The sequence below is a fragment of the Rattus rattus genome, chromosome 5 (assembly GCF_011064425.1).
Source record: "Rattus rattus isolate New Zealand chromosome 5, Rrattus_CSIRO_v1, whole genome shotgun sequence".
NCBI lineage: Eukaryota > Metazoa > Chordata > Mammalia > Rodentia > Muridae > Rattus > Rattus rattus.
Genome location: NC_046158.1, coordinates 4,718,155 through 4,742,523, shown reverse-complemented (window position 1 = coordinate 4,742,523; position 24,369 = coordinate 4,718,155). Strand labels below are relative to the sequence as shown.

Sequence of the window (24,369 nt, the reverse complement as noted above, 5' to 3'; positions counted from 1 at the left end):
CTTGGCAGCCAGTCTAGAACGGGCAGTCTCCAGACTCAGTGAGACTCTTCCTCAATAAACAAACAAAGCAAAGCAAACAAATAAATAGAAAGAAAAAGACAATTGGGGTGCAAAATAAAGGTGCACACACCCATGTATGTGAATGCGTGCACATGAATACATGTGCATGCACACACCACAAACACACACAGCTAGCACCTTAGAGCAGGACTGTGTGGGAAGCTTTTGGGAGAGCCCTGCCCTGGGTGCCCCCTCCCCTTGTAACCACAGGACCGAAGGGCTCACCTGTTCCTTAGGTTGTTTGTTTGTTTGTTTGTTTGTTTGCTTTCCTCGCATGTCGTACTTCCCAGCACGTAACGCAGGCAGTGTTGGTCATCCCTATTCTAAAGGAAGAGTCAAGAGAAGGTCAGAAAATGAAGCCACCAGCTCAGGTCTGGGGTACCACAAGTGTGTACCCAGATCTACAAGGATGTAGATCCCCTCACTCAAAGTCCTCCAAACCCTGCTTGCCACGTTCTTCCTCCCAGGTCTGGTTCCAGAACCGCCGTGCCAAGTTTCGCCGGAACGAACGTGCCATGCTGGCTACCCGCTCTGCCTCGCTGCTCAAGTCTTATGGCCAGGAGGCAGCCATTGAGCAGCCTGTGGCCCCCCGACCTACCACACTGAGCCCAGATTATCTCTCCTGGCCAGCATCGTCCCCCTACAGGTGAGAGTGGGGGCCTCCTTTCTATCAACAGGTGCAGCTAGTCACCCATGGGATCCTTAAGGCCACCTCTCTGGGGAACTGAAGAGAGCTGGATGGTGTGTGGGTGAGTGTGTGTGTACATGACAGTATGTGTGTGTGGGGGGGTGGTTTAGGAGCCTGCATGTGAGCGCTCACATATGCATGGGATCATAAGCGTGTGTATGTCCATATAAGCATTGATATGCTTGTCTGTAGGCACACACATGTAGAGATGGGGGGAAGCCAGGCCTGCCATGGAGTGGGCTCCACACTGAGATAATTAGAAGGCTGCAGGAAGTTTCAAGCTGGACCCAGTTCTCTGTTCATCCTACATACGGGAAACAGAGTCTGGGAGTCCTGAGGACAAGTCTTTCTGTCCTGTGACCCTGGCAAGGTTCAGAGCCATGAAGAGTGGCATTGTTGAGACAGACAGACAGACAGACAGACAGACAGACGGACGATAGATGGGTGGATGGATGGATGGATAGATAGATAGATAGATAGATAGATAGATAGATAGATAGATAGATAGATAGAATAAAAAGCTCCTTCCTTGGGCCGGAGAGATGGCTCAGCAGTTAAGAGCACTGACTGCTCTTGCAGAGGATCCATGTTCCACTCCCAGAAACCACATAGCTGTTCAGAATTGTCCAGAGGATCTGACACTCTCCATAAGGACCAGGCACTCACATGGTATACTGACATACATGTAGGCAGACAATCATACGCATAAGTAAAGCATAAGATAAATCTTTAAAAAGATTTCCTGGCTTCCTCCAAGATGGCCAGGAGGGAAGGAGGGGATGCTAGTTGGGCCACCATGTCTTACAGCTCCAGGAGTTCCATGTCCTCCCATGAGCCTCTGGGAGCAGGTATTGTAAGGCCCGTAGGTCTCCAACTTCCTTCCCTGACCTATCCTCACCTAGAAGCGTTTGGGCACAGAGCAGTACTAGGGGACAGGGCACATGTCCCACTCTCAGGAGGGTCACAATCCAGAGAGGAATGCCAATAAATAAAAGGTGAACATCTTACAGTGTAGCTTAGGCCGTCCTCCTGCCTCAGCACCTGAGGTGTTGGGATTATAGTGGTGTGGGCTGGGGAGGCTACCCCTGGATGCTTGTCTCCTCCCTCAACCCTGAAACCCTGGTCAAGGCTACCCTGAGCTCATCAGGGGAAGTAGGACTAGCCAGATTCACCAATGGAGTCCTGTGTTTCCTGTCTCCGCAGCTCGGTGCCTCCCTACAGCCCCGGAGGTTCAAGTCCTGCAACTCCTGGAGTCAACATGGCCAACAGCATCGCCAGCCTTCGCCTCAAGGCCAAAGAGTTCAGCTTACACCACAGCCAGGTGCCCACAGTGAACTGACAATGTGCACTGGGCCCAGCCTCCTTCCTGGCCCAATGGCAGACCGCAGCAAAGGAAGTAGCCTTGTCCGTCCCTGTCCTCAGACAAACTGGGCAGCCTCTCCTGTGCCTTTTTCTCCATCGCAGCTCTCTGAGTCCCAGAGGCCTGTTGGGTACTGGAAGCAGCAGTTAAACAGGTCACTGCTATGGTGGCTGAGATTGTGGCCTAAGGCCCCTGGGGTGGCCTGGCCAGAAGGCGGAGCTGGAGTCCGCCAAGGAACTCACTTACTTATGTATTAAAACCAAAAAGCTTTTCTCTTTAAGGAATAAAACCATTTTTCTTAAGCTCCATGAGACTTCAGAAGGGCAAGACGGGTGCTCCCAGAGGGTGCCAGGACCTCGGTGGCCTGAATTATAGCTGTCCTGGTAGGTAGATGTCTAATGGCAACGCCTGGCCTGGGCTGGCTCATGCGGCAGCCTCAGTGGGGCTCACTGCCTGCACACCTGTATAGAGCTTTAAGTGTGGTCCTCAGGTGGGAGGAGGGGCAGGAGGCAGAACCATTCTGAGCCCCACTGGGACACCTAGAGGAGTTTGCTGGATGGTGGCCAGGGCACATCTCTTTCACTCCATGGGGATGTAGGGGAGGGATGACCATTCCTAGAAGGTGGAGAGGGGCTCAGGGATTATATTGTTGCTGCTGAGCATGTGGAAGTGTGGCATCCGTGGGAGGTACCCTAATTTCTTTTCAGTTGCGGGGATAAAATACGCTGGCAAAAAGCAACTAAGGGGAGAAAGGATTTATATTAGCTTATAACACCAGGAGACAGCCAGCACTGTGAAGAAGTCAAGGTGCCAGGATCTTGAAGCAGCTGGTTATTTCTGTAGTTAAGAGCAGAGAGACTGAACCCTGCCCCCCTCCAAGCGTAGGGAATGGTGCCGCCCACAATGGTGGGTCTTCTCACATCGTTTAATGTAATCAAGACAACCAGTTTGCCACAGTCTGCCATAGCCGACTTGATCTGGACAACCCCTCATGAGACTTTTCCTTCTAGATGATTCCATATTATATCAGGTTGATGATTTAAACTAAACACCACATGGCTGGAAAGATGGCTCTGAGGTTAGGAGCACTTGCTGCTCTTCCAGAGAAGCTGAGTTCAAATACCGGCACACATAGTGAGCGGCTCACAAACTTCCATGACCTCCAGGAGGCCCAATGCCCTCTTCACCCTTCTGTGGGTACCTGTATGCATTTGGCAAATGCAAAGAGATACACAGTCTTTTTAAATTATTTTATTTACATTCTAGTCATTGATGCCCTCCCAATCCCCCCTCCCACAGTTCCTCATCCCATTTCTCCTCCCCGCTTGCCTCCAAGAGGGTGCTCCCCATCCAGGCCTCCCTCTTCCCTGGGGCCTCAAGCCTCTGGAGGATCAAGCCCATCTTCTCCCACTGAAGCAAGACCAGGCAGTCCTCTGCTACATATGCACCAGGGCCTTGGACCAGTCCCTGTATACTCCTGGTTGATGGCTGGTCTCTGGAAGCTCCCTGGGGTCTGTGTTAGTTGAAACTGTTGATTTTCCTATGGGGTCACTTTCCCCTTCAGCTTCTTCAGTTCTCCCCCTAATTCAATCATAGGGGACCCCAACTTCAGTCCAGTGGTTGGGTGTCAGTATCTGCCTCTGTCTCAGTCAGCTGCTGTTAGTACTTCTCAGAGAAAAGCCATGCCAGGCTCCAGTCTGGCAAAACATGGCCTCAGTAGTAGTGTCAGGCCGTGGTGCCCCCTCATAGGGCCAGTCATTGGACTGCCTTTCCTTCAGTCTCTTCTTGTCCCTGAAGTTCTTTTAGAAAGGAACAATTCTGGGTTAGTAACACTGTTCCTCACTTGAGGCCTTATCTGTCTACTTGAGGTGGGCTCTTCGAGTTGCCTCTCCCCAGTTTAGGCATTTTGGCTAAGGTCACCCCCATTGAGTCCTGAGTGTCTCTTACCCCCCTGGTCTCTGGTACTTTCTAGAGAGTCTCCCCACCTCCCCTCCCTAGGCTGCTTTTTTCCATTCATTGTCTTAACCCTCTGGGCTTCTCTCCTATCCCACCCCCCATGCCTGATCCTGTTCCCCCTTTTCCCTCCTCCTTCCCTCTTCTACCCAGGCCCCTCCCCCCCCTGCCTCCTGTGATTATTTTCTTCCCCCTTCTAAGTGGGACTGAAGTCTCCTCACGTGGGCCTTTCTGCTTGTTACACTTCTTTTTTTTTTTTTTTAAAGATTTTTTCATTTATTATATATGAGTACACTGTAGCTGTCTTCAGACACACCAGAAGAGGGCATCAGATCTCTTTACAGATGGTTGTGAGCCACCATGTGGTTTCTGGGAATTGAACTCATGACCTCTGGAAGAGCAGTCAGTGCTCTTAACCGCTGAGCCATCTCTCCAGCCCTTGTTACACTTCTTATGGTCCGTAGGTTGTACTCTGTACTTTTTGGCTAATATCCATTTATCAGTGAGTACATACCATGCATGTCCTTTTGGGCCTGAGTCACCTCACTCAGGGTGACATTTTCTAGTTCCATCCATTTGCCTACAAAATTCATAATGCCCTCGTTTTTAATAGCTGTTTGAATGAACCACATTCTCTGGTTTTATTTTTTTTAAAGATTTATTCATTTATATATAAGTACACTGTAGCTGTCTTCAGACACACTAGAAGAGGGCATCGGATCCATTACAGATGGTTGTGAGCCACCATGTGGTTGCTGGGAATTGAACTCAGGACCTCTAGAAGAGTAGTCGGGTGCTCTTAACCACTGAGCCATCTCTCCAGCCCGAACCACATTCTCTGTATCCATTCTTCAGTTGGGGGAGATCTAGGTTGTTTCCAGCTTCCGGCTATCACAAATAAGGCTGCAATGAACATGGGGCATGTGTCCTTATGGTACGCTGGGACATCTTTTGGGTATATGTCCAAAAGTGGTATAGCTAGGTCTTCAGTTAGAACCATTTTCAATTTTCTGAGGAACCACCAGATTGATCTCCAGAGTGGCAGTACCAGTTTGCAATCCCACCAGCAACGGAGGAGTGGTTCGTTCTCTCTCTCTCTCTCTCTCTCTCTCTCTCTCTCTCTCTCTCTCTCTCTCTCTCTCTCTCTCTCTCTCTCTCTCTCCTGTGTGTATACACGTGTGGCCACATGTGAGTGTAGTGCCCAAAGAGGCCAGAGGAGGGCATCAGATCCCCAGGCATTGGAGTTATATGCAGCGAGCTGCCTGATTCTGTGCAGGGAACCGAACTCACATCCTCTGAAAGAGCAGCACGCACTCGACCACTGAGGCATCTCCTCATCCCCGGGCGTCGGTGTCTCTTCAGAAGGTATTGGAAGGTTGGGGTGTAGCTCTGTTGGTAGATTGCTTGCCCAGCACACACGTCACCCTACACCACCTAAAAGTAGACACAGTAGTGGACCCTCCATCTTTCTATTTCAATTTTTTTTCAAATCTATTTTTATTTATATGCATTGTATGTTGCCTGCTTGTCTGTGTGTGCACGGTGGAGCTGCAGGTGCCTGTGGAGGCCACAAGAGGGCATCAGTTCCCCCCTGAAACTGGAGTTCTAGGCAGATGCATGCTACCTGATGATGGGGGGGGGGGGGGGTGGGGGGCTGGGAACCTGAGTTCTCTGCAAGAGCAGCAAACGACTTTAACTGCTGAGCCATCTCTCCGCCCCACCCTACTCCCAAGCTTGCCAACTTTCTACTTTATAGTCCCCAGAGACAAAATACCACAAAAAAAATCCCTGAAGGTTGGCTTGTCTGCCCTAGACATGGGGTCCCACTTAGTGGGGGCCCGCAAGGAGGGCCCCAGACATGCCAGCTTTGGAAAATGCTGGAGGCCCTGTTCCCACAGATGACCAGGAGGACGTCAATGTCACTTCCACTCTGGCACTCTAGAAAAAATAAACTGACTTAATAGTTTGCACATGCTGCTCTGGGAAGCTGAGGGAGGGGCCTGCCGCCCTCTCTGCAAAGCCGAAACTATTTAAACACTGCTGTCCCCGCTGTGCCTGGCTGCAGATCTGTGTGGGCAGCTTCCTGGGCACCCGTCCCAGGCTATCGTCTTTCTATAAAGTCAAGGTACCTGAGGCCCCAGCCCAGCCCAGGAGGACTTGGACTCCATTCTCCCTGGCTTTGCCTATTTTACCAACGAAAGAGGACATTGTGTCTGCTTTTATTTCTTATAGTAGACAAAGGAGGGAGGGAGGAACAGAGTGAGAGAAAGATTCTAGAAGGAGGAGGAGGAGAGAGAGAGACAGACAGACAGACAGACAGACAAACAGACAGACTAGTAAAAGACCACAGCGTGTTGCTCAGTTTTGCTCAGGGCCTTGGGCAGAGCACTTCATGCCCCATCATACCTGGCCTAAGTGATGCTGGGGTGGATCCTAGCGCTGTGCATGCTCGCTAGACAAGCTCTCTACCAATTGAGCTGCACATCCAGCAGCTGTTACTGTGGCGGAGCACAGGGTGAGAGGTAGACACTGAGAAAGTCAAAATCCTCCCTCCGTGGGGATGCAGAGACAATGTGGTAGTTAAGAGTGTATGTGGCTCTTACACAGGACCCCGTTCAGTTCCAGCACCAGACTCCGGCTCCAGGGGAGCCACTGCTCTCAAACACTGTGCGTGGAGAGAGAGAGAGAGAGAGAGAGAGAGAGAGAGAGAGAGAGAGAGAGAGAGAGAGAGAGAGAGAAGAGAGTGATTTTGAGAAGACAGGGTTTCTCTGTGTAGCTCTGGCTGTCTGGGAACTTGTTCTGTAGACCAGTCTGGCCTCAACTCAGAGATTCACCTGCCTCTGCTTCCCCAGTTAAAAGGGGATGTGTCAACACTCCCAGCCAGGTGTATATTTAACACTGCCTTTTCTTCCTGAGGACCTGGATTCAGTTCCCAGCACCCACATGGCAGCTCCTATCTGTGACTCTTGTCCAGGGCCACAAGGAGAGAGAGCTCATTCTGTTGTTCTCTTCTGGCTTCTGTGGGCCGTGCACACACATGGCACACAGACACATATGCAGGTGAGTGTGCATAGATAAAATAAAATAAGCCTCGAAAAATATTCCCTCCCACCAGGCAGGGGAGCCTTTAATCCCAGCACTTGGAAGACAGAGGCAGGCAGATCTCTGGTCTACATAATGAATTTCAAGTCAACCAGACTATAGAGCGTTCCTGTCTCAAAGGGAGGCTGGCTAGATGCTGTGAGTGGGCAAGGAAATGAGCCCTCCCTGTTCAGAGAGTGCTGCTCACCACATCTGGTTTGGAGGTGGTGGACATTTTTATGAAGAGGAAGAAGAGGAGGAGGAAGAGGGGGTAGAAGAGGAGGAGGAGGAGGGAGAGGAGAAGGAATAAGAGGAGGAGGAAGAGGAGGAGGAGGGAGAGGAGGAGGAGGAAGAAGAGGAGGAGGGAGAGGAGGAGGAGGAGAGGAAGAGGAGGAGGAAGAGGAGGAGGAGGGGGAGGAGGAGGAGGAGGAGGAGGAGGGAGAGGAAGAGGAGGAGGAGGGAGAGGAGCAGGAAGAAGAAAGGGGGAAGAGGAAGGGGAAAGAAGAAAAGAGTGGGAAGGTGGAGGTGCACCTGGGAAGAGTTAGGTGACGTAGTAGGAGATCGAACATGATCCAAACACATCCAAATTTTTAAATTCTTAATAAACTAGTGTGTCCAAACAAACAAACAGTCAAGTTCTAGACTGCCAACATATTGAACAAAAATAGAAGACAGAACGATTCTGAACTCTAAGTTTCTGTCTGGTGAACAGGAAGAGAAACCGCCCTGTTTTGCTTTCTCCCTCTGTGATAAACATGGTGACCACGAGAGGCTTGGGGAGAAAAGGGTTTGCCTCATCTCCCAGCCTACAGTCCACCGGGACGGGAAGTCAGGGCAGGAACTGAAGGCAGGAACCTGGAGGCAGGAGCTGATGCAGACACCGTTGGCTGGCTCCCCGTGGCTGGCTCCCCGTGGCTGACCCAGCCTGCTTTCACATACCGCCCAGGACAACCTGCCCACCCGCAGTGGGCTAGACGACCCCCCCATGCCCATCAGAAGTCAAGAAAATTGCAGACAAGAACTGCAGCCAGCCTGCAGGCAATTTTTTCCTACTGAGATTCTCAGATGGCCCTCACTTTTAGTCAAGTTGACAAAAATAACCCACATAACCCACAGACTCCCTAATTTCCTCATTCAAACTTGCAAAGTGAAGTAGGTCAGACCTGTGGCTGGTGCAGGCGCATCCCACATCCCACCAGCACTGCATGCCCTGCACGCAGCTGTCTCCTGGGAGAAAAGAAAGCCCGCCAAAGGGAGCCTGTGCTTTAAGGAGAGTAGATCGGACCCCAAGCCTATGCCACTGTGACATCAGACCCCAAGCCTATGCCACTGTGTCGCACAGCATATGTCTGTTATATTGCTGCCTCCTGGGTGCTGGGATTAAAGGTGTGTGCCACCATGTCTGACTGTTTGATTTTCGAGACAGTCTTAAATAGTTCACAGACCCCTCAAAATCTATAAAACTGGAGTTAACATTGAAACCTCTAATCCTCCTGTCTCCTCTGAGCCCTGGGATTACAGGTATGAAACTAAAAATAATGGCTGTGAGACCAGTGAGATCCAGCACTAGAGAGCAGGGGCATTGCTTTGAATTTGAGGCAGCCTGGCCTATATCGAGTTCCAGGCCTGCCTATGGAACATGGTGAGTTACAGGCTACCCTGGGCTACAAGATGGACTACGTGTGAGCTGGTGTGGTGGCCTGTAATTCCAGTAGGGATTGATGCGTGACTATGCCTGGCTAAGCACACACCATGCATCCTGGGAAATTAATTACCCGACAACTTGACTGAATAAATGTCCGGGTCCAGGAATGGCTAGGCAATTCTCAACTTAATGCCATTGGCCCGTGTCTGCCATCTCAGCTCTCAGGATGGGTGCGGTTGCTTTGCCAGAGTGCGGTCCACAGATTATACTGGCCAGGAAGATAACTCAGCAGGTAAAGGCACTCGCTCCCATGCCTAAGGACCTCGGTTCAGTCTCTCAGCTCATGAGATGGAAGGACAGAACTGACCCGTCTCTCCAGCGTTCTCTGACCTCCACATATCTACCATGATATTATGATAATATGTGTACACACACACACACACACACACACACACACACACACACACCCTACATGCAGACAGACAGCCTGACTACTGGCCCTTGGGTTCGTACGGACACCAACTCACTCAGAGGTTAGGACATGTCCCCAAGACACTGGGCACTAAGTAGGGACAGCTGTGGCTTCCCAGGTTCTTAGAGGCCCATCCTCGCCCAGCTCCTATGTATGGGACTCTAGGGCTTCAGGCTGTTGCTCAATCCACTCCACCCTGGGGCCCCATGAGCCCAGCCACACCAGTGTCTGATCCTAGGGTTGGGGTAGGATTTCTATTGCTGTGAGCAGACACCATAACCACAACAACTCTTATTAGGACAGCATTTAATTGGGGCTGGCCTACAGGTTCAGAGGTTCAGTCCATTGTTGTCATGGTGAGAAGCGCGGCGGCATGAAGGCAGACGTGGAGACGGAGCTGAGAGTTCTACATCTCGTTCCGAAGGCTGCAGGAAACTGCCCTGCCAGGATGTGAGACCCCAAAGCCCGCTTCCACAGTGACACACTTCCTCCAACCAGGCCACACCTCTTAACGGTGCCACTGTCTACAGGCTAAGCATTCAAACCCATGAGTCTATTGGGGGCCATTCCTAGTCAAACCACCACAGATGGCCTCAGACCAGGTCAGAAAAATAGGAAGCAAGGGATGCTGGTGTGGAACCAGCGCTTGAGGGCTGCGGGTGCTGTGTGAGCTTCTGGTAGGATCGGCAGGAGGGACCAGCCAAGCTGCCTCCCCGGACACTGCTGTGCCCTGTGCTGTGGGCTGGAGCCCAGATTTGCAGCCAGGAGAACACTCCCTGAATTCCCTACCATGAGGGCTGGGCCAGAACAGGTCACTGGGTCCTGCCTCTGTTCCTGCCAGCTGCCCCATGACACCCAGCTGAAGCCACCGTCCCCACCTCTCGCCCACTTTGAACATAGCAAGGATACCCCTGACCACCTTAATGGTCCTCTTACCCCAGTTTCCCACCCCATCCAATGCCAACTTCATACCATAGCACACCAGTGCTGACTTCTTTGTTTTTGAGACAAGGGCTCACTGTGTAGACCAGGCTGGCTTCCAACTCAGACATCCACCTGTCTGTCGTCTCCCGTGTGCTGGATTAAAGGTGTGCACACTTGAATCTCTTTACACTTCCTGGGCTGCATCAGCAGGATTCCCTCCCCATTAGACAGCCCAGCAGGGATCAGAGGACCGAGACTTCTTACCCCACATGAGGCTATCACAGTCCCTTGTTTGCTGCCTTTCCCACTGCAGTGCCAGGGGATGGGCAAGAACAGACACATGAGTAGACCCTCCGAGGGGCCCTTGGCCTCCATCTCGCAGTCCTCGCAGCACGCAGACATCGTGAGTGAGGCGTCTTCTGAAGCAGGCAACTAGCAGGTTCTTACTAGAACACCTAGCCCTAACAATCCTACCTTCTTGAGAGGGAAACACTGAAATAAATATTTATCTGCCTTGCATAGAGAGGGAAACACTGAATTAAATATTTATCTGCCCTGCACGAACCTCTCCAGCCCCTATCTCTCCTGGGCCCCCCTTGCAGAGTTCTCTCCTGTCCTAGCCCAGGAATTCAGGACAAGTCTTCTTGGACCCTTGAATCCCTCATCTAAAACACTAAAATGGATCTGGAGAGGTGGCTCAGTGGTTAAGAGCACTGGCTGCTCTTCAAAGGATCCCGGGTCAATTCCCAGCACCCACACGATGGCTCACAACTGTAACTTCAGATCCAACACCCTCTTCTGGCCTCCATGGGCACCAGGTACACATATGATACAGACATAAACTCATACAAAACACCCATCTACATAAAATTAAAATGCAGAAGTCTTTTGCCCAAATGCACCTGATCATATCTAGAATGCAGAAATGCCTCCTTTAAATTATTTTTAAGTATTAATTGAGGCGGGGGGGAGGGGCAGTGACAGATGAAGGTCACATCCAGCCTAGTGTTCCGGGGACAGCTGGTACCTATCTACAGTTTTTGTTTTCTCAGCTGAGCACTCCAAGGGCAAAGGCTTCATCTCACCACCAGAGGGCAGTGCTGTTCCCTCCTAGAACACTGTAGCTGTTTGAGGCTGAAACCGAGGCTAACTTTCCAGTAACAATCTCTCTCCCAACCCCATTAGAGCAGGTCTGGGGCACAGGGCTTGTCCCACTAGGAGGAGAGGTAGTATAGCTAGGCAGCAGCCTTGGGTGGGAAGCCCGAATGTCCCAGGTTCTGGAGCAGACCCTACCCCTTGAGGTGGTCACTTCTGTCTCCATCTGCAGAGCAGAAAACCAGCATGCTACTAGGTTGGCAGAGCTACAGGAAGAGTCCCGACTTGGCAGGCAGGATTTAGACATCTCTGGATCCCAAGGCAAACACCATCTTGTCAGGGAGCTCCTTGCTGAAGAAGGACTTCCCTGGAACAGCCTGGTGCAGTGATTTCTACCCAGACGTCGCCTGCGCCTGCGCTGGCTTGACACGTGGTATTGCAGGCCTGTAATCCCAGCACTTAGGAGGTACAGGTAGGCTGTTAGCTCAAGGTTGTCCTGGCTGCACAGTAAGTTTGAGGCCAAACCTGGGCTAAGTGAGACCTTGCCTCACAAAAGTAAAACATAGGCACCCCAGAACCTGAAAATTCCCAGTAGGCACTGGGCCATCTGGGACAGCACGAGGCTTAGACACGGAACGTTCACAGGTCACACTCTGCTGTTTAATGACTAAGCCTGAACCGGTCTCAGGAGGACCCTGGAGGAGCACTGCACACACACAGGTGAGATTTTTCACAGGAGTAGACGTTTGGCATCTTCAAACCTCACAGGTGCACTTTTTAGCAGTTGGTCAAAGCCCATCCTTGACTTTCAGTCTTTGGAGGAGCCAAGGCCATGCAGGAGCAGGCTGAGCTGGGAACATTCGCCTCACCCTGAGCCTGTGCTAGCTAAGGCAGGACAGAGAGGTATCAACAGGGGACAGGGAAGCTCTGACCTGCCCTCCTCTGAAAACATGGCACCCTACCTCCACTGGGAGCTGGCCACTGCTGGGCCTCTTGTGAGGATGTCCTGAGACACATACCAGCCAGGTGTCTCTCCTCCGGCTGTGGCAGAATTACAGGTAGGTCTGAGAAGCCCTCATCTTTAACCCTATATGGCATGATGGCTCTGTTGGACAATCTTCTGTCCTTTGCTTTATGGGTAAGAGGAAGTTTAAGGCATTTGTGAGGTGAAGGACGTTCTGTCAATCTGTAAGTGGTTCACATCGGACACATCACCCAGGGTCCCAAAAGGCTAAGACACACATTTGCACATTGGGCTCAGAGATCCACACACCTAGCTTAGCCAGGAACCCTGGACCTGAGCCCATCCCTATTCTAGAAGGGGCACCAAGTCCTCTGGTTCAGCCTTCATGGCTCCGTCCCCCATTGTGGTATCTGAGGAGGCTTCAGCTGCTGGTCACAGATGGTGGGCCACTTCCCAGAGGATCTGTAGGGCCATGGAGAAACAGGCGAACTGGGCCAGAACATAGGCCCCGGAGCGAATGCGTGGGTTCATTTTGCCCAGGTAGGCCACGGTGTGTACCACACGGCCTGTGAGGACCACGAGGAAATGTATCCAGGCGATGAGAGGGTTGGGTCCCAGGAATGAGTAGACGAAACCGAGGAAGAGGAAGGGGTAGATCGTCTCCATGTCGTTGCGGTGGGCTCTGGGGAGCAGAGGGTGACAGCAGGCTTAGTGCTGGGCCTAGCTTTTCCCATACCCCGCACAGTCCCTTCTGTCCCTTAGACACCAGGCAGAAAAAGGCGGACTCAGAGAACTGGGGTCAGAGGCGAGTGACACTCTCTGAAGGCGATTTTGAGCCGTGTCTCCTGCTGGTCTCTGTCTCTTTCCACCCCTAAAGCTGACCAAGCAACATCTTTGCAGAGATAACTGTAGGATTCTTCCACTTATCAACCCAGCCAAGCACAGGACTCTGGCGAACCTTCCCTTCCTTCTCGAATGCTATCTGACTCTTTTGGGAACAGGCGCGGCAGGAGGCCTATGTACAACCCTACCATAAAAAACAGCCCACGGAGAGAACTCCAACAGCCGCCATTCAGTTTCCAGGTTCTCCTTTGGACTGTCACCTCTCTCTAGGATGAAACAGGCAATCAAACCACCCTCATCTGGAGAAGTGAATGCCCAGAGCCACCGATGAACGCTAAGATAAACATGAACCCAGTGACCGAGCCATGACCTTTCCCAGGACCGGTCCCAGTTCTGTGAGCAGCCAGTTCCAGCTGCAGTGCATCCAACCAGCAGCGCTGGCCAAAGGGCCAACCCAACCTGGCCCCAGCCCTCTCGTGGTGACCCATTTCAGCGGCCTCTGCTTGTTTCCTGTTGGAAAAATGAGTCTTAGCAAGGAGCCACCAACTTTTTACCGAGTGTGAAGAAGTAGGCAGAACCAAGTAGGGGCCTGGAGCACCCAGCACCCCAATGCTGCAGGGGGACTGGGGCAGTAGTCAGGGGGTGGAGATGTGTCCCAGACTAAATGATGCTAAACCAGCCAGGAAGGGGAAGGATCTTCTTGGGATGTACCCAGCATGTGCAAAGGTCCTGTGGTAGGAACAGCACAGAATTCAAAGTTGACCTGTTTGCCCCAGTAAAGCACACAAGAGGGAAGTGGGTGGGGGTGGGGTACCAGGCAACATGAGGAAAATGAAATTCATCCAAGGGCATACGAAATCCTCAGGTGGGGATGTGCTCCTCCCGAGCTCTACTTGACAGGGTGTGCTGGAAAATGACTACAAGCAAGAGTTCAAGGTCAGGGCCTGGAGAGAAGCTTGATAATGAGGAGCACTTGTTGCTCTCATGGAGGACCCAGGTTCAGAACCCAGCACCCCTATGGTGAGTCACAACCATCTGTAACTCCAGTTCCAAGGGATCTGACACCCTCCTCTGGTCTCTGAAGGTACCGGGCACACACGCGGTATACACATACAAACATGCAAGCAACACATATAATAAGAATGTAAATAAATCTTGAGTCATACTCCGCTGCATAGTAAGTCGAGGCAGGCCTGGGCTATATAGAAGACTTTCTTTCTTTAAAAAAATGAAATAAAAAAGGCCCAGTGGGTAAAGGGATTACTGCACAATCGTGAGGACCAGAGTTCAAATCCCCACTAATCATATTTTAAAACAAGACAAATGCTGGGTGTAACTACAAACACTTATAACCCTAGCGGGAAAGAGGATGGAGATGGGGTATTGCTCCCCATTCAGTGAGAGACCTTACCTTCAGGAGTCTGATCTCTGCACACCATGCCTCCCTCTCAGTCTCTCACACAACACACACACACACACACACACACACACACACACTACAGAAACACTGACACATACATACATACACACCACACACACACATATACAGACAAAAACCACACCACAGACACACACACATCAAGACACACTGACACATGCATACACAAACACACCACACTCACACAGACACACAGACACACAGGCAGACAGACAGACAGACAGACAGACAGACAGACACTCCCACACTTCCGGCAGGGCCTGGAACTTTCCCAGGTATTGCATTCAGCCTCCATCTTCCTGAGACACATCCATGTGACTCTTCCTTCTCCTTTCCCCCCCGGATCATGACCTCGTGACACAGACACAGGGCAAACCTGGTTAGGGCAGCGCTCAGCTGTTGTGGGGGATACCACAGTGGCCCATGACACAGGGTGACGGGTCTGGATGGACTCTAGGGATCTGACCACAGGGAAAGGCAGGAGACCTAAGAGCTGAGGCCGTTATGACTCCCCACACGAGCCGGTCTGGGAACACGCTTGAAAACCCATCCCAGAAAACTAACCTGTCTCAGATGAGCTCTGCCCGCCACAGGGAGCTATGAGTAGACGATCATGTGAAAGTTTTGGGGAAAGCACGGGGAGGGGGAGGGGCTCAGTTGCCAGACAATCTCCTCCTTAATCTAAGGGGTCTGAGGGCTGGGGAGACGCTACCCTCTGTAAAGTGTCCAGTGAAGAAATGAGTTTAAACCCATGTGCTCTTGGGTCTCCCTGTAATCCCAGATCACAGGAAATGAGACAGGGAGCTCCCTTAGATGCATAGGCTGGCCAGCCTGGCCTAGCTCCAAGTTAGGAAGTCCTGTCTCGGAACACAGTGGGACAGTACAAGAGAGACAGCAGCCCAGGCTGGCCCCTGGGCTCGCACGGATGTGCAAGCACACCTCTACCAAGGGGCGCTAAAAGTGAGAGTCTGGAGCCAGGTGTGCTAGCTCACACCTGTATTCTAGGCCCTTGGAAGGCTTAGAGGTTCAAAGCCAGCCTTGACTACACAGCAGCTCTGTGGTTAGCCTGGGCTACGTGAGACTCCAACTCAGAAACCAATTGAGAACAGATGTGAGCAGAAAATCCGTAGACCATAGACTGGGTCGGGAAGTTTGGGATGCGGGTAGGAGAAGGGGGTCCCCTAGTCTGTACAGCAGGCCCCCAGTTGGGGACGAGGGCCTCCCAGAGAAAACACACTTCCCTGGTTCCTCTCCAGGCAGCAGAGGGGTGAGCCTGAGGGAGAGGTGGCTGGGAACGGGTAGAGCTCTGCCCCGGCACCTCCCTCCCTCTCTGTCTAAAACCACAAGGGAGCCCCCACAAAGCCACAGTGGTGCAGGGAGCAGGGAGGAATGGGGAAACCAGGATGTTGAAAAAACAAAAAGTTCACCTGCCACAGGATCCAAACAGAGACATGGAGGGAGTCACGTACAGAGAAACGGAGCCGTGTGTCTCGCCAATAACCACTATTTGGAGTGAGGAAAAAGTCGCCCAAAGCCAGTTCCCACCAGAGGAGACTTGCGCAGTCCCTCACCTCCACCCCCCACCCCAGCCCCGTGGCATCAGGCCTGCCCCGCACCCTCAGCAGGCTTTGGGAACAGGGCTGCTTGACTGCAGCAGCAAGCGTCAGCACAGGGGAGAGCCCTCTAGCGACCCCAGGCCAGGGCGATGGCAGCAGCTGGTTACAGTGCTCAGCAACATGTCTCTGCCAGCTCGCCCCGAGCTGCACGCACGCACGTGAACGTGAGCTCAGGGTTCCAGGAGGATGGGGCTTGGTGCCAAAAGGGGAGGTGCAGGAAGGGACTTGGCAAAGGGTAGGGCTGAGGCAATGGGGTGCGGTTGAGGCATGGGGTGCTGAGGTTTAGCCCTCCTGCAAGACCGGGTTACAGCTCCAGGGTCAGACCTTGGCAAGCCACTTTCATTCCTACAGATAACATCACTCTCCTCAATGCTGGGGTGCTGTGTGTGTTGGTACCCAGAGAATATAGAAAAGTAGAATGCAAGGCCCTGTCACCACCGCCTCCCATCATGGCTACTTCCAAATCACTAGCCCCGGTCTGGACATTGCTAGACCAGTGGTTGCTCCTCCTTCTCCTCCAGCTGATAACCTGCCACAGGCCCTCACCCACCCTAGTGAGAAACGGGGGTTCCACCAGGGGCCACCAGCTCTGACTGTCAACAGGAGCCCTCAGGCCACGGGCAGGTGTCTGTTCCTCTCTGAGCCTGTGTCCATTGCTGATAAATAGATAGACACACTGTCCTTTGAGGAGCAGAGGCGGCCCAATTTCCTGGCAAACTGCTTTCCTCAGACTAAAAGCCCCAACAGTGAGAAACAGGAGGAACAGGGTCAGGTGTTCCCCCTGGGGAAACAGCCCTGTGTTAGAATTTCCCACACAGCTGCAGGCAAAAACATCCCCATCTGTAAATGCAGACAAGTCCTGGGAGGAAAAGGTGGCAGGTACACGTCCTGGAAGGCTGGGGCTTGCTCTGACTGGGAGAGAGAGAGAATGACTGACAGAACAGACCTGCTTACAGGAAAGCTGGGGTTGGTGGGCTGTGCTCTCCTTCAGGAGTTTATTGTGTACAGAACAGGGGGTGGGGGTTCAGGAGGTCTTTGTAGGAGAGCAGGTCTCCAACTGGAAGCAGGTCAGGCTTCAGTTTCTAGTTCTTACCCAGCCTGCCCCTTTGGGACCTGGGGAAGGCTTTGCCGCCCCCGTGGATATGAAGCTTTTAGTCTTTGGCATGGCCGTGCATATGTCAACGATACACACTCAGGACTTCACTGCTCCTTACACATCCACACAAGGCCTCGTCGTTCCCCACAGCTGCCTCACGGAGTGGTCCGTGCAAGCCTCTGCTGCCACACTGTGCGGCTAAGGCTGGCTTTGAACTCCCGCTGCTGATATTCCCCCAGGCCAGAATTCCAGGCGCAGCGAGGGAGGACCACTCCAGGCGGTCTCTGCTCCGTTCGTCTTTTTAATCTTAAAACAATTTTAGGCCAGCTTGCACCTTCGATTCTAGCACGAGGGAGGCAAAGGCAGGCAGATCTCTGTGACCTGGAAGGCAGTTAGGGCTACACAGAAAAGCCCTGTCTCGGAAAAACAAAAAACAACAGAATTAAATTATTCTATTTTATTACCTGTGTGAGTTTTCTGCTGCGTGTACGTATGTGTACCACATGTGTACCTAGTGCCTGAGGAGGTCAGAAAAGGGCACCATGTGGGTGCTGGGAATTGAACCTGAGTCCTCAACAAAAGCAACGAGTGCTCTTAGCCACTGTACCCTGTCCTGCCACTCCGGCTCCATTCTCTAAACCTGGCCCCCGATGGCCCCCAGAGCCAGGCTGGTTTGTCTTCCAGCATGTGCTACTCTGCCAAGCGCATTTATAATCCAAGATCCAGCCTTTGTGCTTCCTGTGCTCACAGCAGGGTGGGCCATGGGCCCCGCCCTGGTTCTAATTGTTTAACTGTCCCCACCCCACCTCCTCTCCATCCAGTGCCCAGTGGTGGGGAGCAGGCGTGATTCTCAGTTCTGCACTTCGGCTAATACACTTTCTTCTTAGAGTCAGGGCCTCACTGCACAGTTCTGGTTGGCTTGGGACTCACTGTGTAGATAAGGCTGGACCCAAATTCACAGAGATCCTCCTGCCTCTGCTTCCCAAGTAGTGGGATTAAAAAAAATTGCTACCACTCTCTTCCTTCCTCCCTTCCTTCTTCCCTTCCTTCCTTTCAGAAGATAGGGTCTCATTTAGCCCAGGCTAGCCTCCAACTCTATTTTATACACACACTCTACCAACCAGAACTTCATCTCCAAATCGCAACTTCCTGTGATGTGTGAGGAGTCAGCAGGGTTCCTGAGCTACCCAGGTGCCCAGTCCACCAGCCCAAGTACCTAGTAAGTCCTAAAAAGAAGCTTCACCGGGGGGTTGGGGATTTAGCTCAGTGGTAGGCGCTTGCCTAGCAAGCACAAGGCCCTGGTTCAGTCCCCAGCTCAAAAAAAAAAAAAAAAAAAAAAAAAAAAAAAAAAAAGAAGCTTCACCAAGTGGATCTCTACATCCTTGGGGTGGGGAACGTTCAGAAAATGCTAGATTAATGCCAACCATTTAAGCTGCAGTTCTAGAGAGGATATGAAATAAAATTCTGGCTAGAGAGATGGCTCGGGGATTTTTTTTTTGGTTTTTTTTTTCCTTCGGAGCTGGGGACCGAACCCAGGGCCTTGCGCTTCCTAGGCAAGCGCTCTACCACTGAGCTAAATCCCCAACCCCTTGGCTCAGGGATTAAGAGCACTTATTCCTCTTGAGGAAGACCACTGAGATCAATTCCTGGACCCATATGGAGGCTTACAGCCATCTGTAACCACAGTTCCAAGGGGTCCAACAGGCACATGTGTCCTACACACACACACACACACACACACACACACACACACACACACACACACGTTGTTGACTGGCTGGGATCACTGTCTGGATTCCTTCTCTCAGTGGCTCAGAATTGCCCAGACAATCAAGTAAGGTCATGATTGGGCAAGGCCGTTTATCCATGAAACCAGCCAGTGCCTAGTACCAGTGTCTGCCGCATAGTAGGTGCTCACTAAACGACGCATGGACAGCGCCAGATGGAACGCATACAGATTAGCCAATCTCTCTGCTAGAAAGCCTGGAGTTTCACTTCCTATGACACGTTGCTGTCATTTTTTTTTTAAAAACCACAAGTGTGTACATTGCTGTCAATGGCTAAGAAAAACATAAGGAAAGCCTCTGGGAGTTTGTTTTCAGAGGGGAATTCTGTTAGGGAAGCAACAGCATTCCACCCATGTCTGCCTGTGAGGCAGGGGTTATGCTGGGAGCTGTGTGTGCTGGTCTGTTTCACATCTCACCGGGTCCAGCTGCCCATCTTCCTTGCCTACATCACCCCAGTAGCCCCTCTTCACTCTGGATTACCAACAAGATTACAGCAAAGAAATGTTCCCAAACCCCAATACTGAGCCAGCTGCTAAAAATCGGCATTGAGTCTCTAGGGGAAGTTTACACAGCTTTGCTTCATGAGGCTGCGCTTTAACCTCTCGCTTATGCCAGCCTGGAACTCAGGGAAATTCTCCCGCCTCAGCCTCCAAAACGTTGCTGTCATGGGTATGTGTCACAATACCTAGGCTTAAGACTACCTTTAAAAATGATTTTTACATCTGGACACTCGCAGTGCTCAGGAGGGAGAAGCAGGCAGATCTCTGAGTTCGAGGTCAGCCTGGTCTACGTGACCTCAAGGACAGCCAGGGCTACGCAGAGAAACCCTGTCTCTAAAACAAAACAAAACCAAACAAAACCAAAATACAAAAACCAAAACCAAACAAACAAATATTTGGGAATGTCGGTGCATGCCTTTAAACCCATCACTTGGAAGGCAGAGGCCAGTCTAGCCTACAAAGTGAGTTCCAGGAGAACCAAGCCTGTTACACATAGAAACCTGTCTTAAAAAACCAAAATAATAATAACTACTATTAATTATTATTATTATCGTTATTATTATTACATTTAGAAATAGAGAGATAGAGAAAGAAGATGTGTGTGTGTGTGTGTGTGTGTGTGTGTGTGTGCATGCACATACAAGTTGGAGACCCAGCTGTGGAAGTTGGTTCTCTACTTGTAGCAGAGGTTGTCTTAATTCCTGGTCTTCCTGCCTGAACCTCCCAAATTCTGGGATCCCAGGTGCAAGCCACAGCATCTCACTTGTATTTCTTTTTCTGTTTGTTTGCTTGGTCTCACGCTGCAGGGTGCTGGAGAGGTGGCTCAGTGGTTAAGAACACTGACTGCTCTTCCAGAGGTCCTGAGTTCAATTCCCAGCACCCACACGGTGGCTCACAACCATCTGTAATGGGATCTGATGCCCTCTGCTGGTGTGTGTGAAGACAGCTACAGTGTACTCAGTACATAAAATAAATAAATACATCTTTTTTAAAAAATGGTTTCATTCTGTAGTTGGCCTAGAACCGGGATCGAGAGTCCTCCTTCCACTTCCCAGACGTTGGGCTTTCAGACACGCATCACCAACCTTGAACTTTGTAATTCCAGATCGTGAGAACTTGCTTGCTCCAAGACAAGCGTAATGAGTAAACTGTAGTAGTCTGAGAGGAGAAATCAGGCCCAAAGAGACCCTTAGACACTCAGAGGACTCTCATGTCCCCGGTTGCGAAACTCTGCAAGGACAGGTGCCAGTCCTAAACACTGACAGGTACTCACCTGAGGCAGCGCTCCACATCTGGGTCACTCCTGCAGTACTGGAGACCTCCACGTTTCAACGCGTCCTCGGGGTTGGCAAAAGCCTGAAACACAGTAGCTGAGGATCACCACCCTGAGGAGGTTCCTGCCTCAGGATAGGGCTTAGGGGACAGCCACAGGGTCTACCAACTGTTCACCCTGCTCCCCCCAAACCTCTTCTCTGTGCCACAGAACGGAAGCTCATGGTAAGGAAGCTCAAGGGCGCCTCCCGCCCATGTCTTGGACTCAGAGGTTATGAGAGACCATCCGCCTGGAGCTCACTGTGTTAGTCTAGAATATACACAAGAGGGACACAGGTTCTGTGTTTGCCTAGCATGAGTGAGTCCCTCCCTAGGTTCGATTACCAGAACCTCAAAAAGTAAATTATAACAAGATAAATAGTAGGGCAGAGTGGCTCTCGCCTTTAATCCCAGCCCTCTAGAGGCAGAGGTAAGTGGATCTCTGTGAGTTCGAGGGCAGCCTGGCCCACGTAGTGAGACCCCATTTGGAAAGATGAAAACAAACAGCTAGGTAGGAACTCTTAGGGCACTCAGGAGCCTGGTCAAAAGCTAGGCCCCTCACTGCCCACCAGGCCCTGAAGCTCTCTGCTCTCCAACAGCCTTGTCTACAGACTCAGGACGACTTGGAGCACCTGGGCATCACTGGGAAAGCAGGGGCAGCCAAAGGAGGGCCTAGTATCTCTATGGAAAAGAGAGCAGAGGCCTGAGGTCATACCCGTCTTTGAGGGTCTCTGTTCACGACTGACTTGCAGCTCTCCGGCAAAGCTCCCCCATCAACTCCGGTGATATCTGAATCAACCTGTCTAACTGTGAGGAGAAAGAAGCCCACAGAGCTTCACTTGGGACTGTCCTGGGAGCCCCAGCTAGTAGATGAGCCTGCTCCAGCCCTGCCTGAGAAAAATGTAAAACGGCACAGAGAGGCCAGGATCTCCCACCCTGAATTCCTCCCTCCTGGCTCCGAAGCCCCCAACTCTGAGGACCCAGCTTTGCCACCAATGGAGTTCCTGTAATCAGGTGTCAGGCTGCCACCTCTAGTCACCAAGGGTCACTCAGCATGCACTTCCAGGAAGGGCCTGCGGCGGCTGCTGTGCACAGCAGATTCCAGTAGGAACCAGTCTTAAGGACCAGCATGGGTGGTGTGTTCGACATTCCAGTCTCCAGGTTCCCTGAGAGGGACACCGAGCTTTCTCTCAACTGCCTACCCCTCCAGGCTGCTGGGGAGAGGATCCGGAACGGGCTCCCATCCTCTCTACAGAGAGGGTAACCCTGGTCCCTCTTGCCAGCCTCAGAGGGGCCCCAGGGCCCAAAGCAGAGGAGACATCCCTCCACCCCTGCATCATTGGTCACGGGAGAGGAGCCCAGGAGGAAGTCAGGCTCTGGAGTCAGAAAGTTAACTTCCAAGGGAGTGGAAGGAGCCCACAGTAGGCAGGCATTTCCTAAGCCCAAGCTTCTCAACCAAGGTGAACCAACTCTCACTGCCTTTCCTGGTGGTAACTTAGTGCTCAACCTTGGGGGCCCTACAGAGGGGACAAGAACAGAATGTAGTTATCTCTCCCTGGCATCTGTTGTCCCAGGACTAACCAAAACAGAAGAGCCAGAGACAGTATGTGGCGGCTCTGCAGTTATTCCTGTCAGTACCTGCCCCAGGGCTGAACCTGGCTGGAAGGCAAGAGGCCCAACCTGCTCCCACCCCGTCCTCCATGACCCTCGCCTTTGGGCTGGACAAATGTTGCTTTAGGGAAAAGTGCACGTAAAGAACAGATGCCTTACGTGGTTCTGTTTTCTAGCAACTTCCAATGGACCCCTGGAAGGGGTCCGGGAGTCCTGGCCACTCCCACCAGCTCTGTGTAGGTTCGGGACTGGGACCAGAGAATGTCGCCTATAGTCCTTCGAGGCTAGAGGGTGCCACGAGTGTATGCGGCGTGCATGGGGAGTGGGAATTTCCACGGAAAGCCTTCTTAGGCTCCTGCTTTGTCGGTTCCACCCAGATATGAAATCTCCTTGCCTGCCGGGGAAACTGCCATGTCCGGAGACCTCTCGCTGTCAGAGTCCTTGTGCTCCACTCGCGAGGGAAACCCCCCCACTCCTCCACCCCGCCACCCGGAGTGCTCTCATACCAAGAAGGTTCAGGAGCTGAAGGCCAAGCCAGCTTCCAGAAGGGCTGCGGTGGCAGCAGCCTTGAAACTGCTCCCACTGTACGCCGAGATAACATCTCTGTCACGTTTTTCAGTCCCCAGACTTTCTTGCATGGAAAAGCCAGGAGAGTGCTGATCTCCTTCTCCTCCCTCCCCACCCCTACCAGCGCACGCACCTTCTTCCGCAGCCTGACTTGGCCTGTGATGACAGCCACCGCGTACATCTTGATGACCAGCAGTGTGCTGCAGAGCAGAAAGGCGGGGAGCACCTGGCTGTTCTCCATCACCAAGCCCAGGGAAGTCATCTCAGCTAGCCAGCCTGGACTCCGGGACACCGGGACTGAGAGTGAGACTGTCCCCCAAGGCGGTTTATGGAAAGGAGGAGGCGGGGCAAACCCTGAGTAGGCGGTCGCCCCCGCCTACTCCCCGCCCACCCTGATCAGCGCCGCAGGCCCCCTGCTCAAGTCAAGAAGGAAACCAGAGACTTCTGCTTCGAGTGCTGGGGGAAGCAGAGGAATGGAGGTGTCCCATGCCGTCCTTGGCTCAGGACCCTTGTTCTTTTGCAAAGACTCAGACTACATAGTCTGTTTTCTCACTTAACATCATCAGGTCGCCGACCCCAGTCTGCAATATCACTGACCCATGCCCACCTTCCGAAAGAGCAGGGCAGGTAGAGGGCGTGAGAACCAGGCCATTTATGCTAATATGCTGCCTCAGTGATGCTAGAAACACAGCCATGGAGGCGGGTTGTCTGTGCAAGTTGGAAGGTGAGGAGACCCATCCTTCTGCCATCCTCTAGCAGGACACAGACCCCAATTACCAATTTGTGCGTTCGTGCGTGCATGCGCGCGCGCGCGCGCGCGTGTGTGTGTGTGTGTGTGTGTGTGTGTGTGTGTGTGTTATTCATTTGGGTGTGTACATTTGCATATGGGTGGGGATAATCACATGTATGCACCTTTGTGTGGAAGCCAGTAGCTGCTGTCACATGACTTTCTCAATTGCCTGGCTTATCTTTTTAGTTTCCTTTAAAACCCATTAATTTATTTATTTATGTATTGTACGCTATAGTACCTGTATGAAAGTCAGAGAACAACTTGCTAGAGCTGGTTTTGTTTTGCCATGTGAGTCACAGGGATAGGATTCAGGTCTCACTGGTCCAAGCACCTTACTTTTTTTTTTAAGAGAGAGAGAGAGAGAGAGAGAGAGATCTCACAGAAAGTTACCTGCTTCTGTCTCCTGAGTGCTGGAATTAAAGGCATGTGCTACCACCCCTAACCCCAAATTCCTTGGGTTTTTTGTTTGTTTGTTTGTTTTTTGTTTTTGAGAAAGGGTTTCTCTGAATAGCTCTGGCTGTCCTGAAACTTGCTCTGAAGACCAAGCTGAATCCAGAGACCCCCCTGC

General features: G+C 51.9%; 2 protein-coding genes across 3 annotated transcripts in view; one reads left to right on the top strand and one right to left on the bottom strand.

Annotated features, from left to right (window-relative positions):
* Prrx2 (paired related homeobox 2) overlaps positions 1-2,410 on the top strand; it is a 35,815-nt gene extending 33,405 nt beyond the window's left edge. For both annotated transcript variants that reach the window (XM_032901848.1, XM_032901847.1), the window contains exons 3-4: positions 528-706; positions 1,952-2,410. In XM_032901848.1, the coding sequence (XP_032757739.1) occupies positions 528-706; positions 1,952-2,087 (315 nt within the window). In that variant the 3' untranslated portion in view covers positions 2,088-2,410. The remainder of the gene's footprint in view (positions 1-527; positions 707-1,951) is intronic.
* Positions 2,411-11,916: 9,506 nt separating this feature from the next.
* On the bottom strand, positions 11,917-23,307 carry Ptges (prostaglandin E synthase). Its single transcript, XM_032901846.1, has 3 exons — positions 23,145-23,307; positions 20,796-20,878; positions 11,917-12,924 (listed from the first exon to the last, which is right to left on the bottom strand). The coding sequence occupies exons 1-3, from the start codon at positions 23,271-23,273 to the stop codon at positions 12,675-12,677; spliced, it is 462 nt and encodes a 153-aa protein (XP_032757737.1). The 5' UTR covers positions 23,274-23,307; the 3' UTR covers positions 11,917-12,674.
* Positions 23,308-24,369: the final 1,062 nt, after the last annotated feature.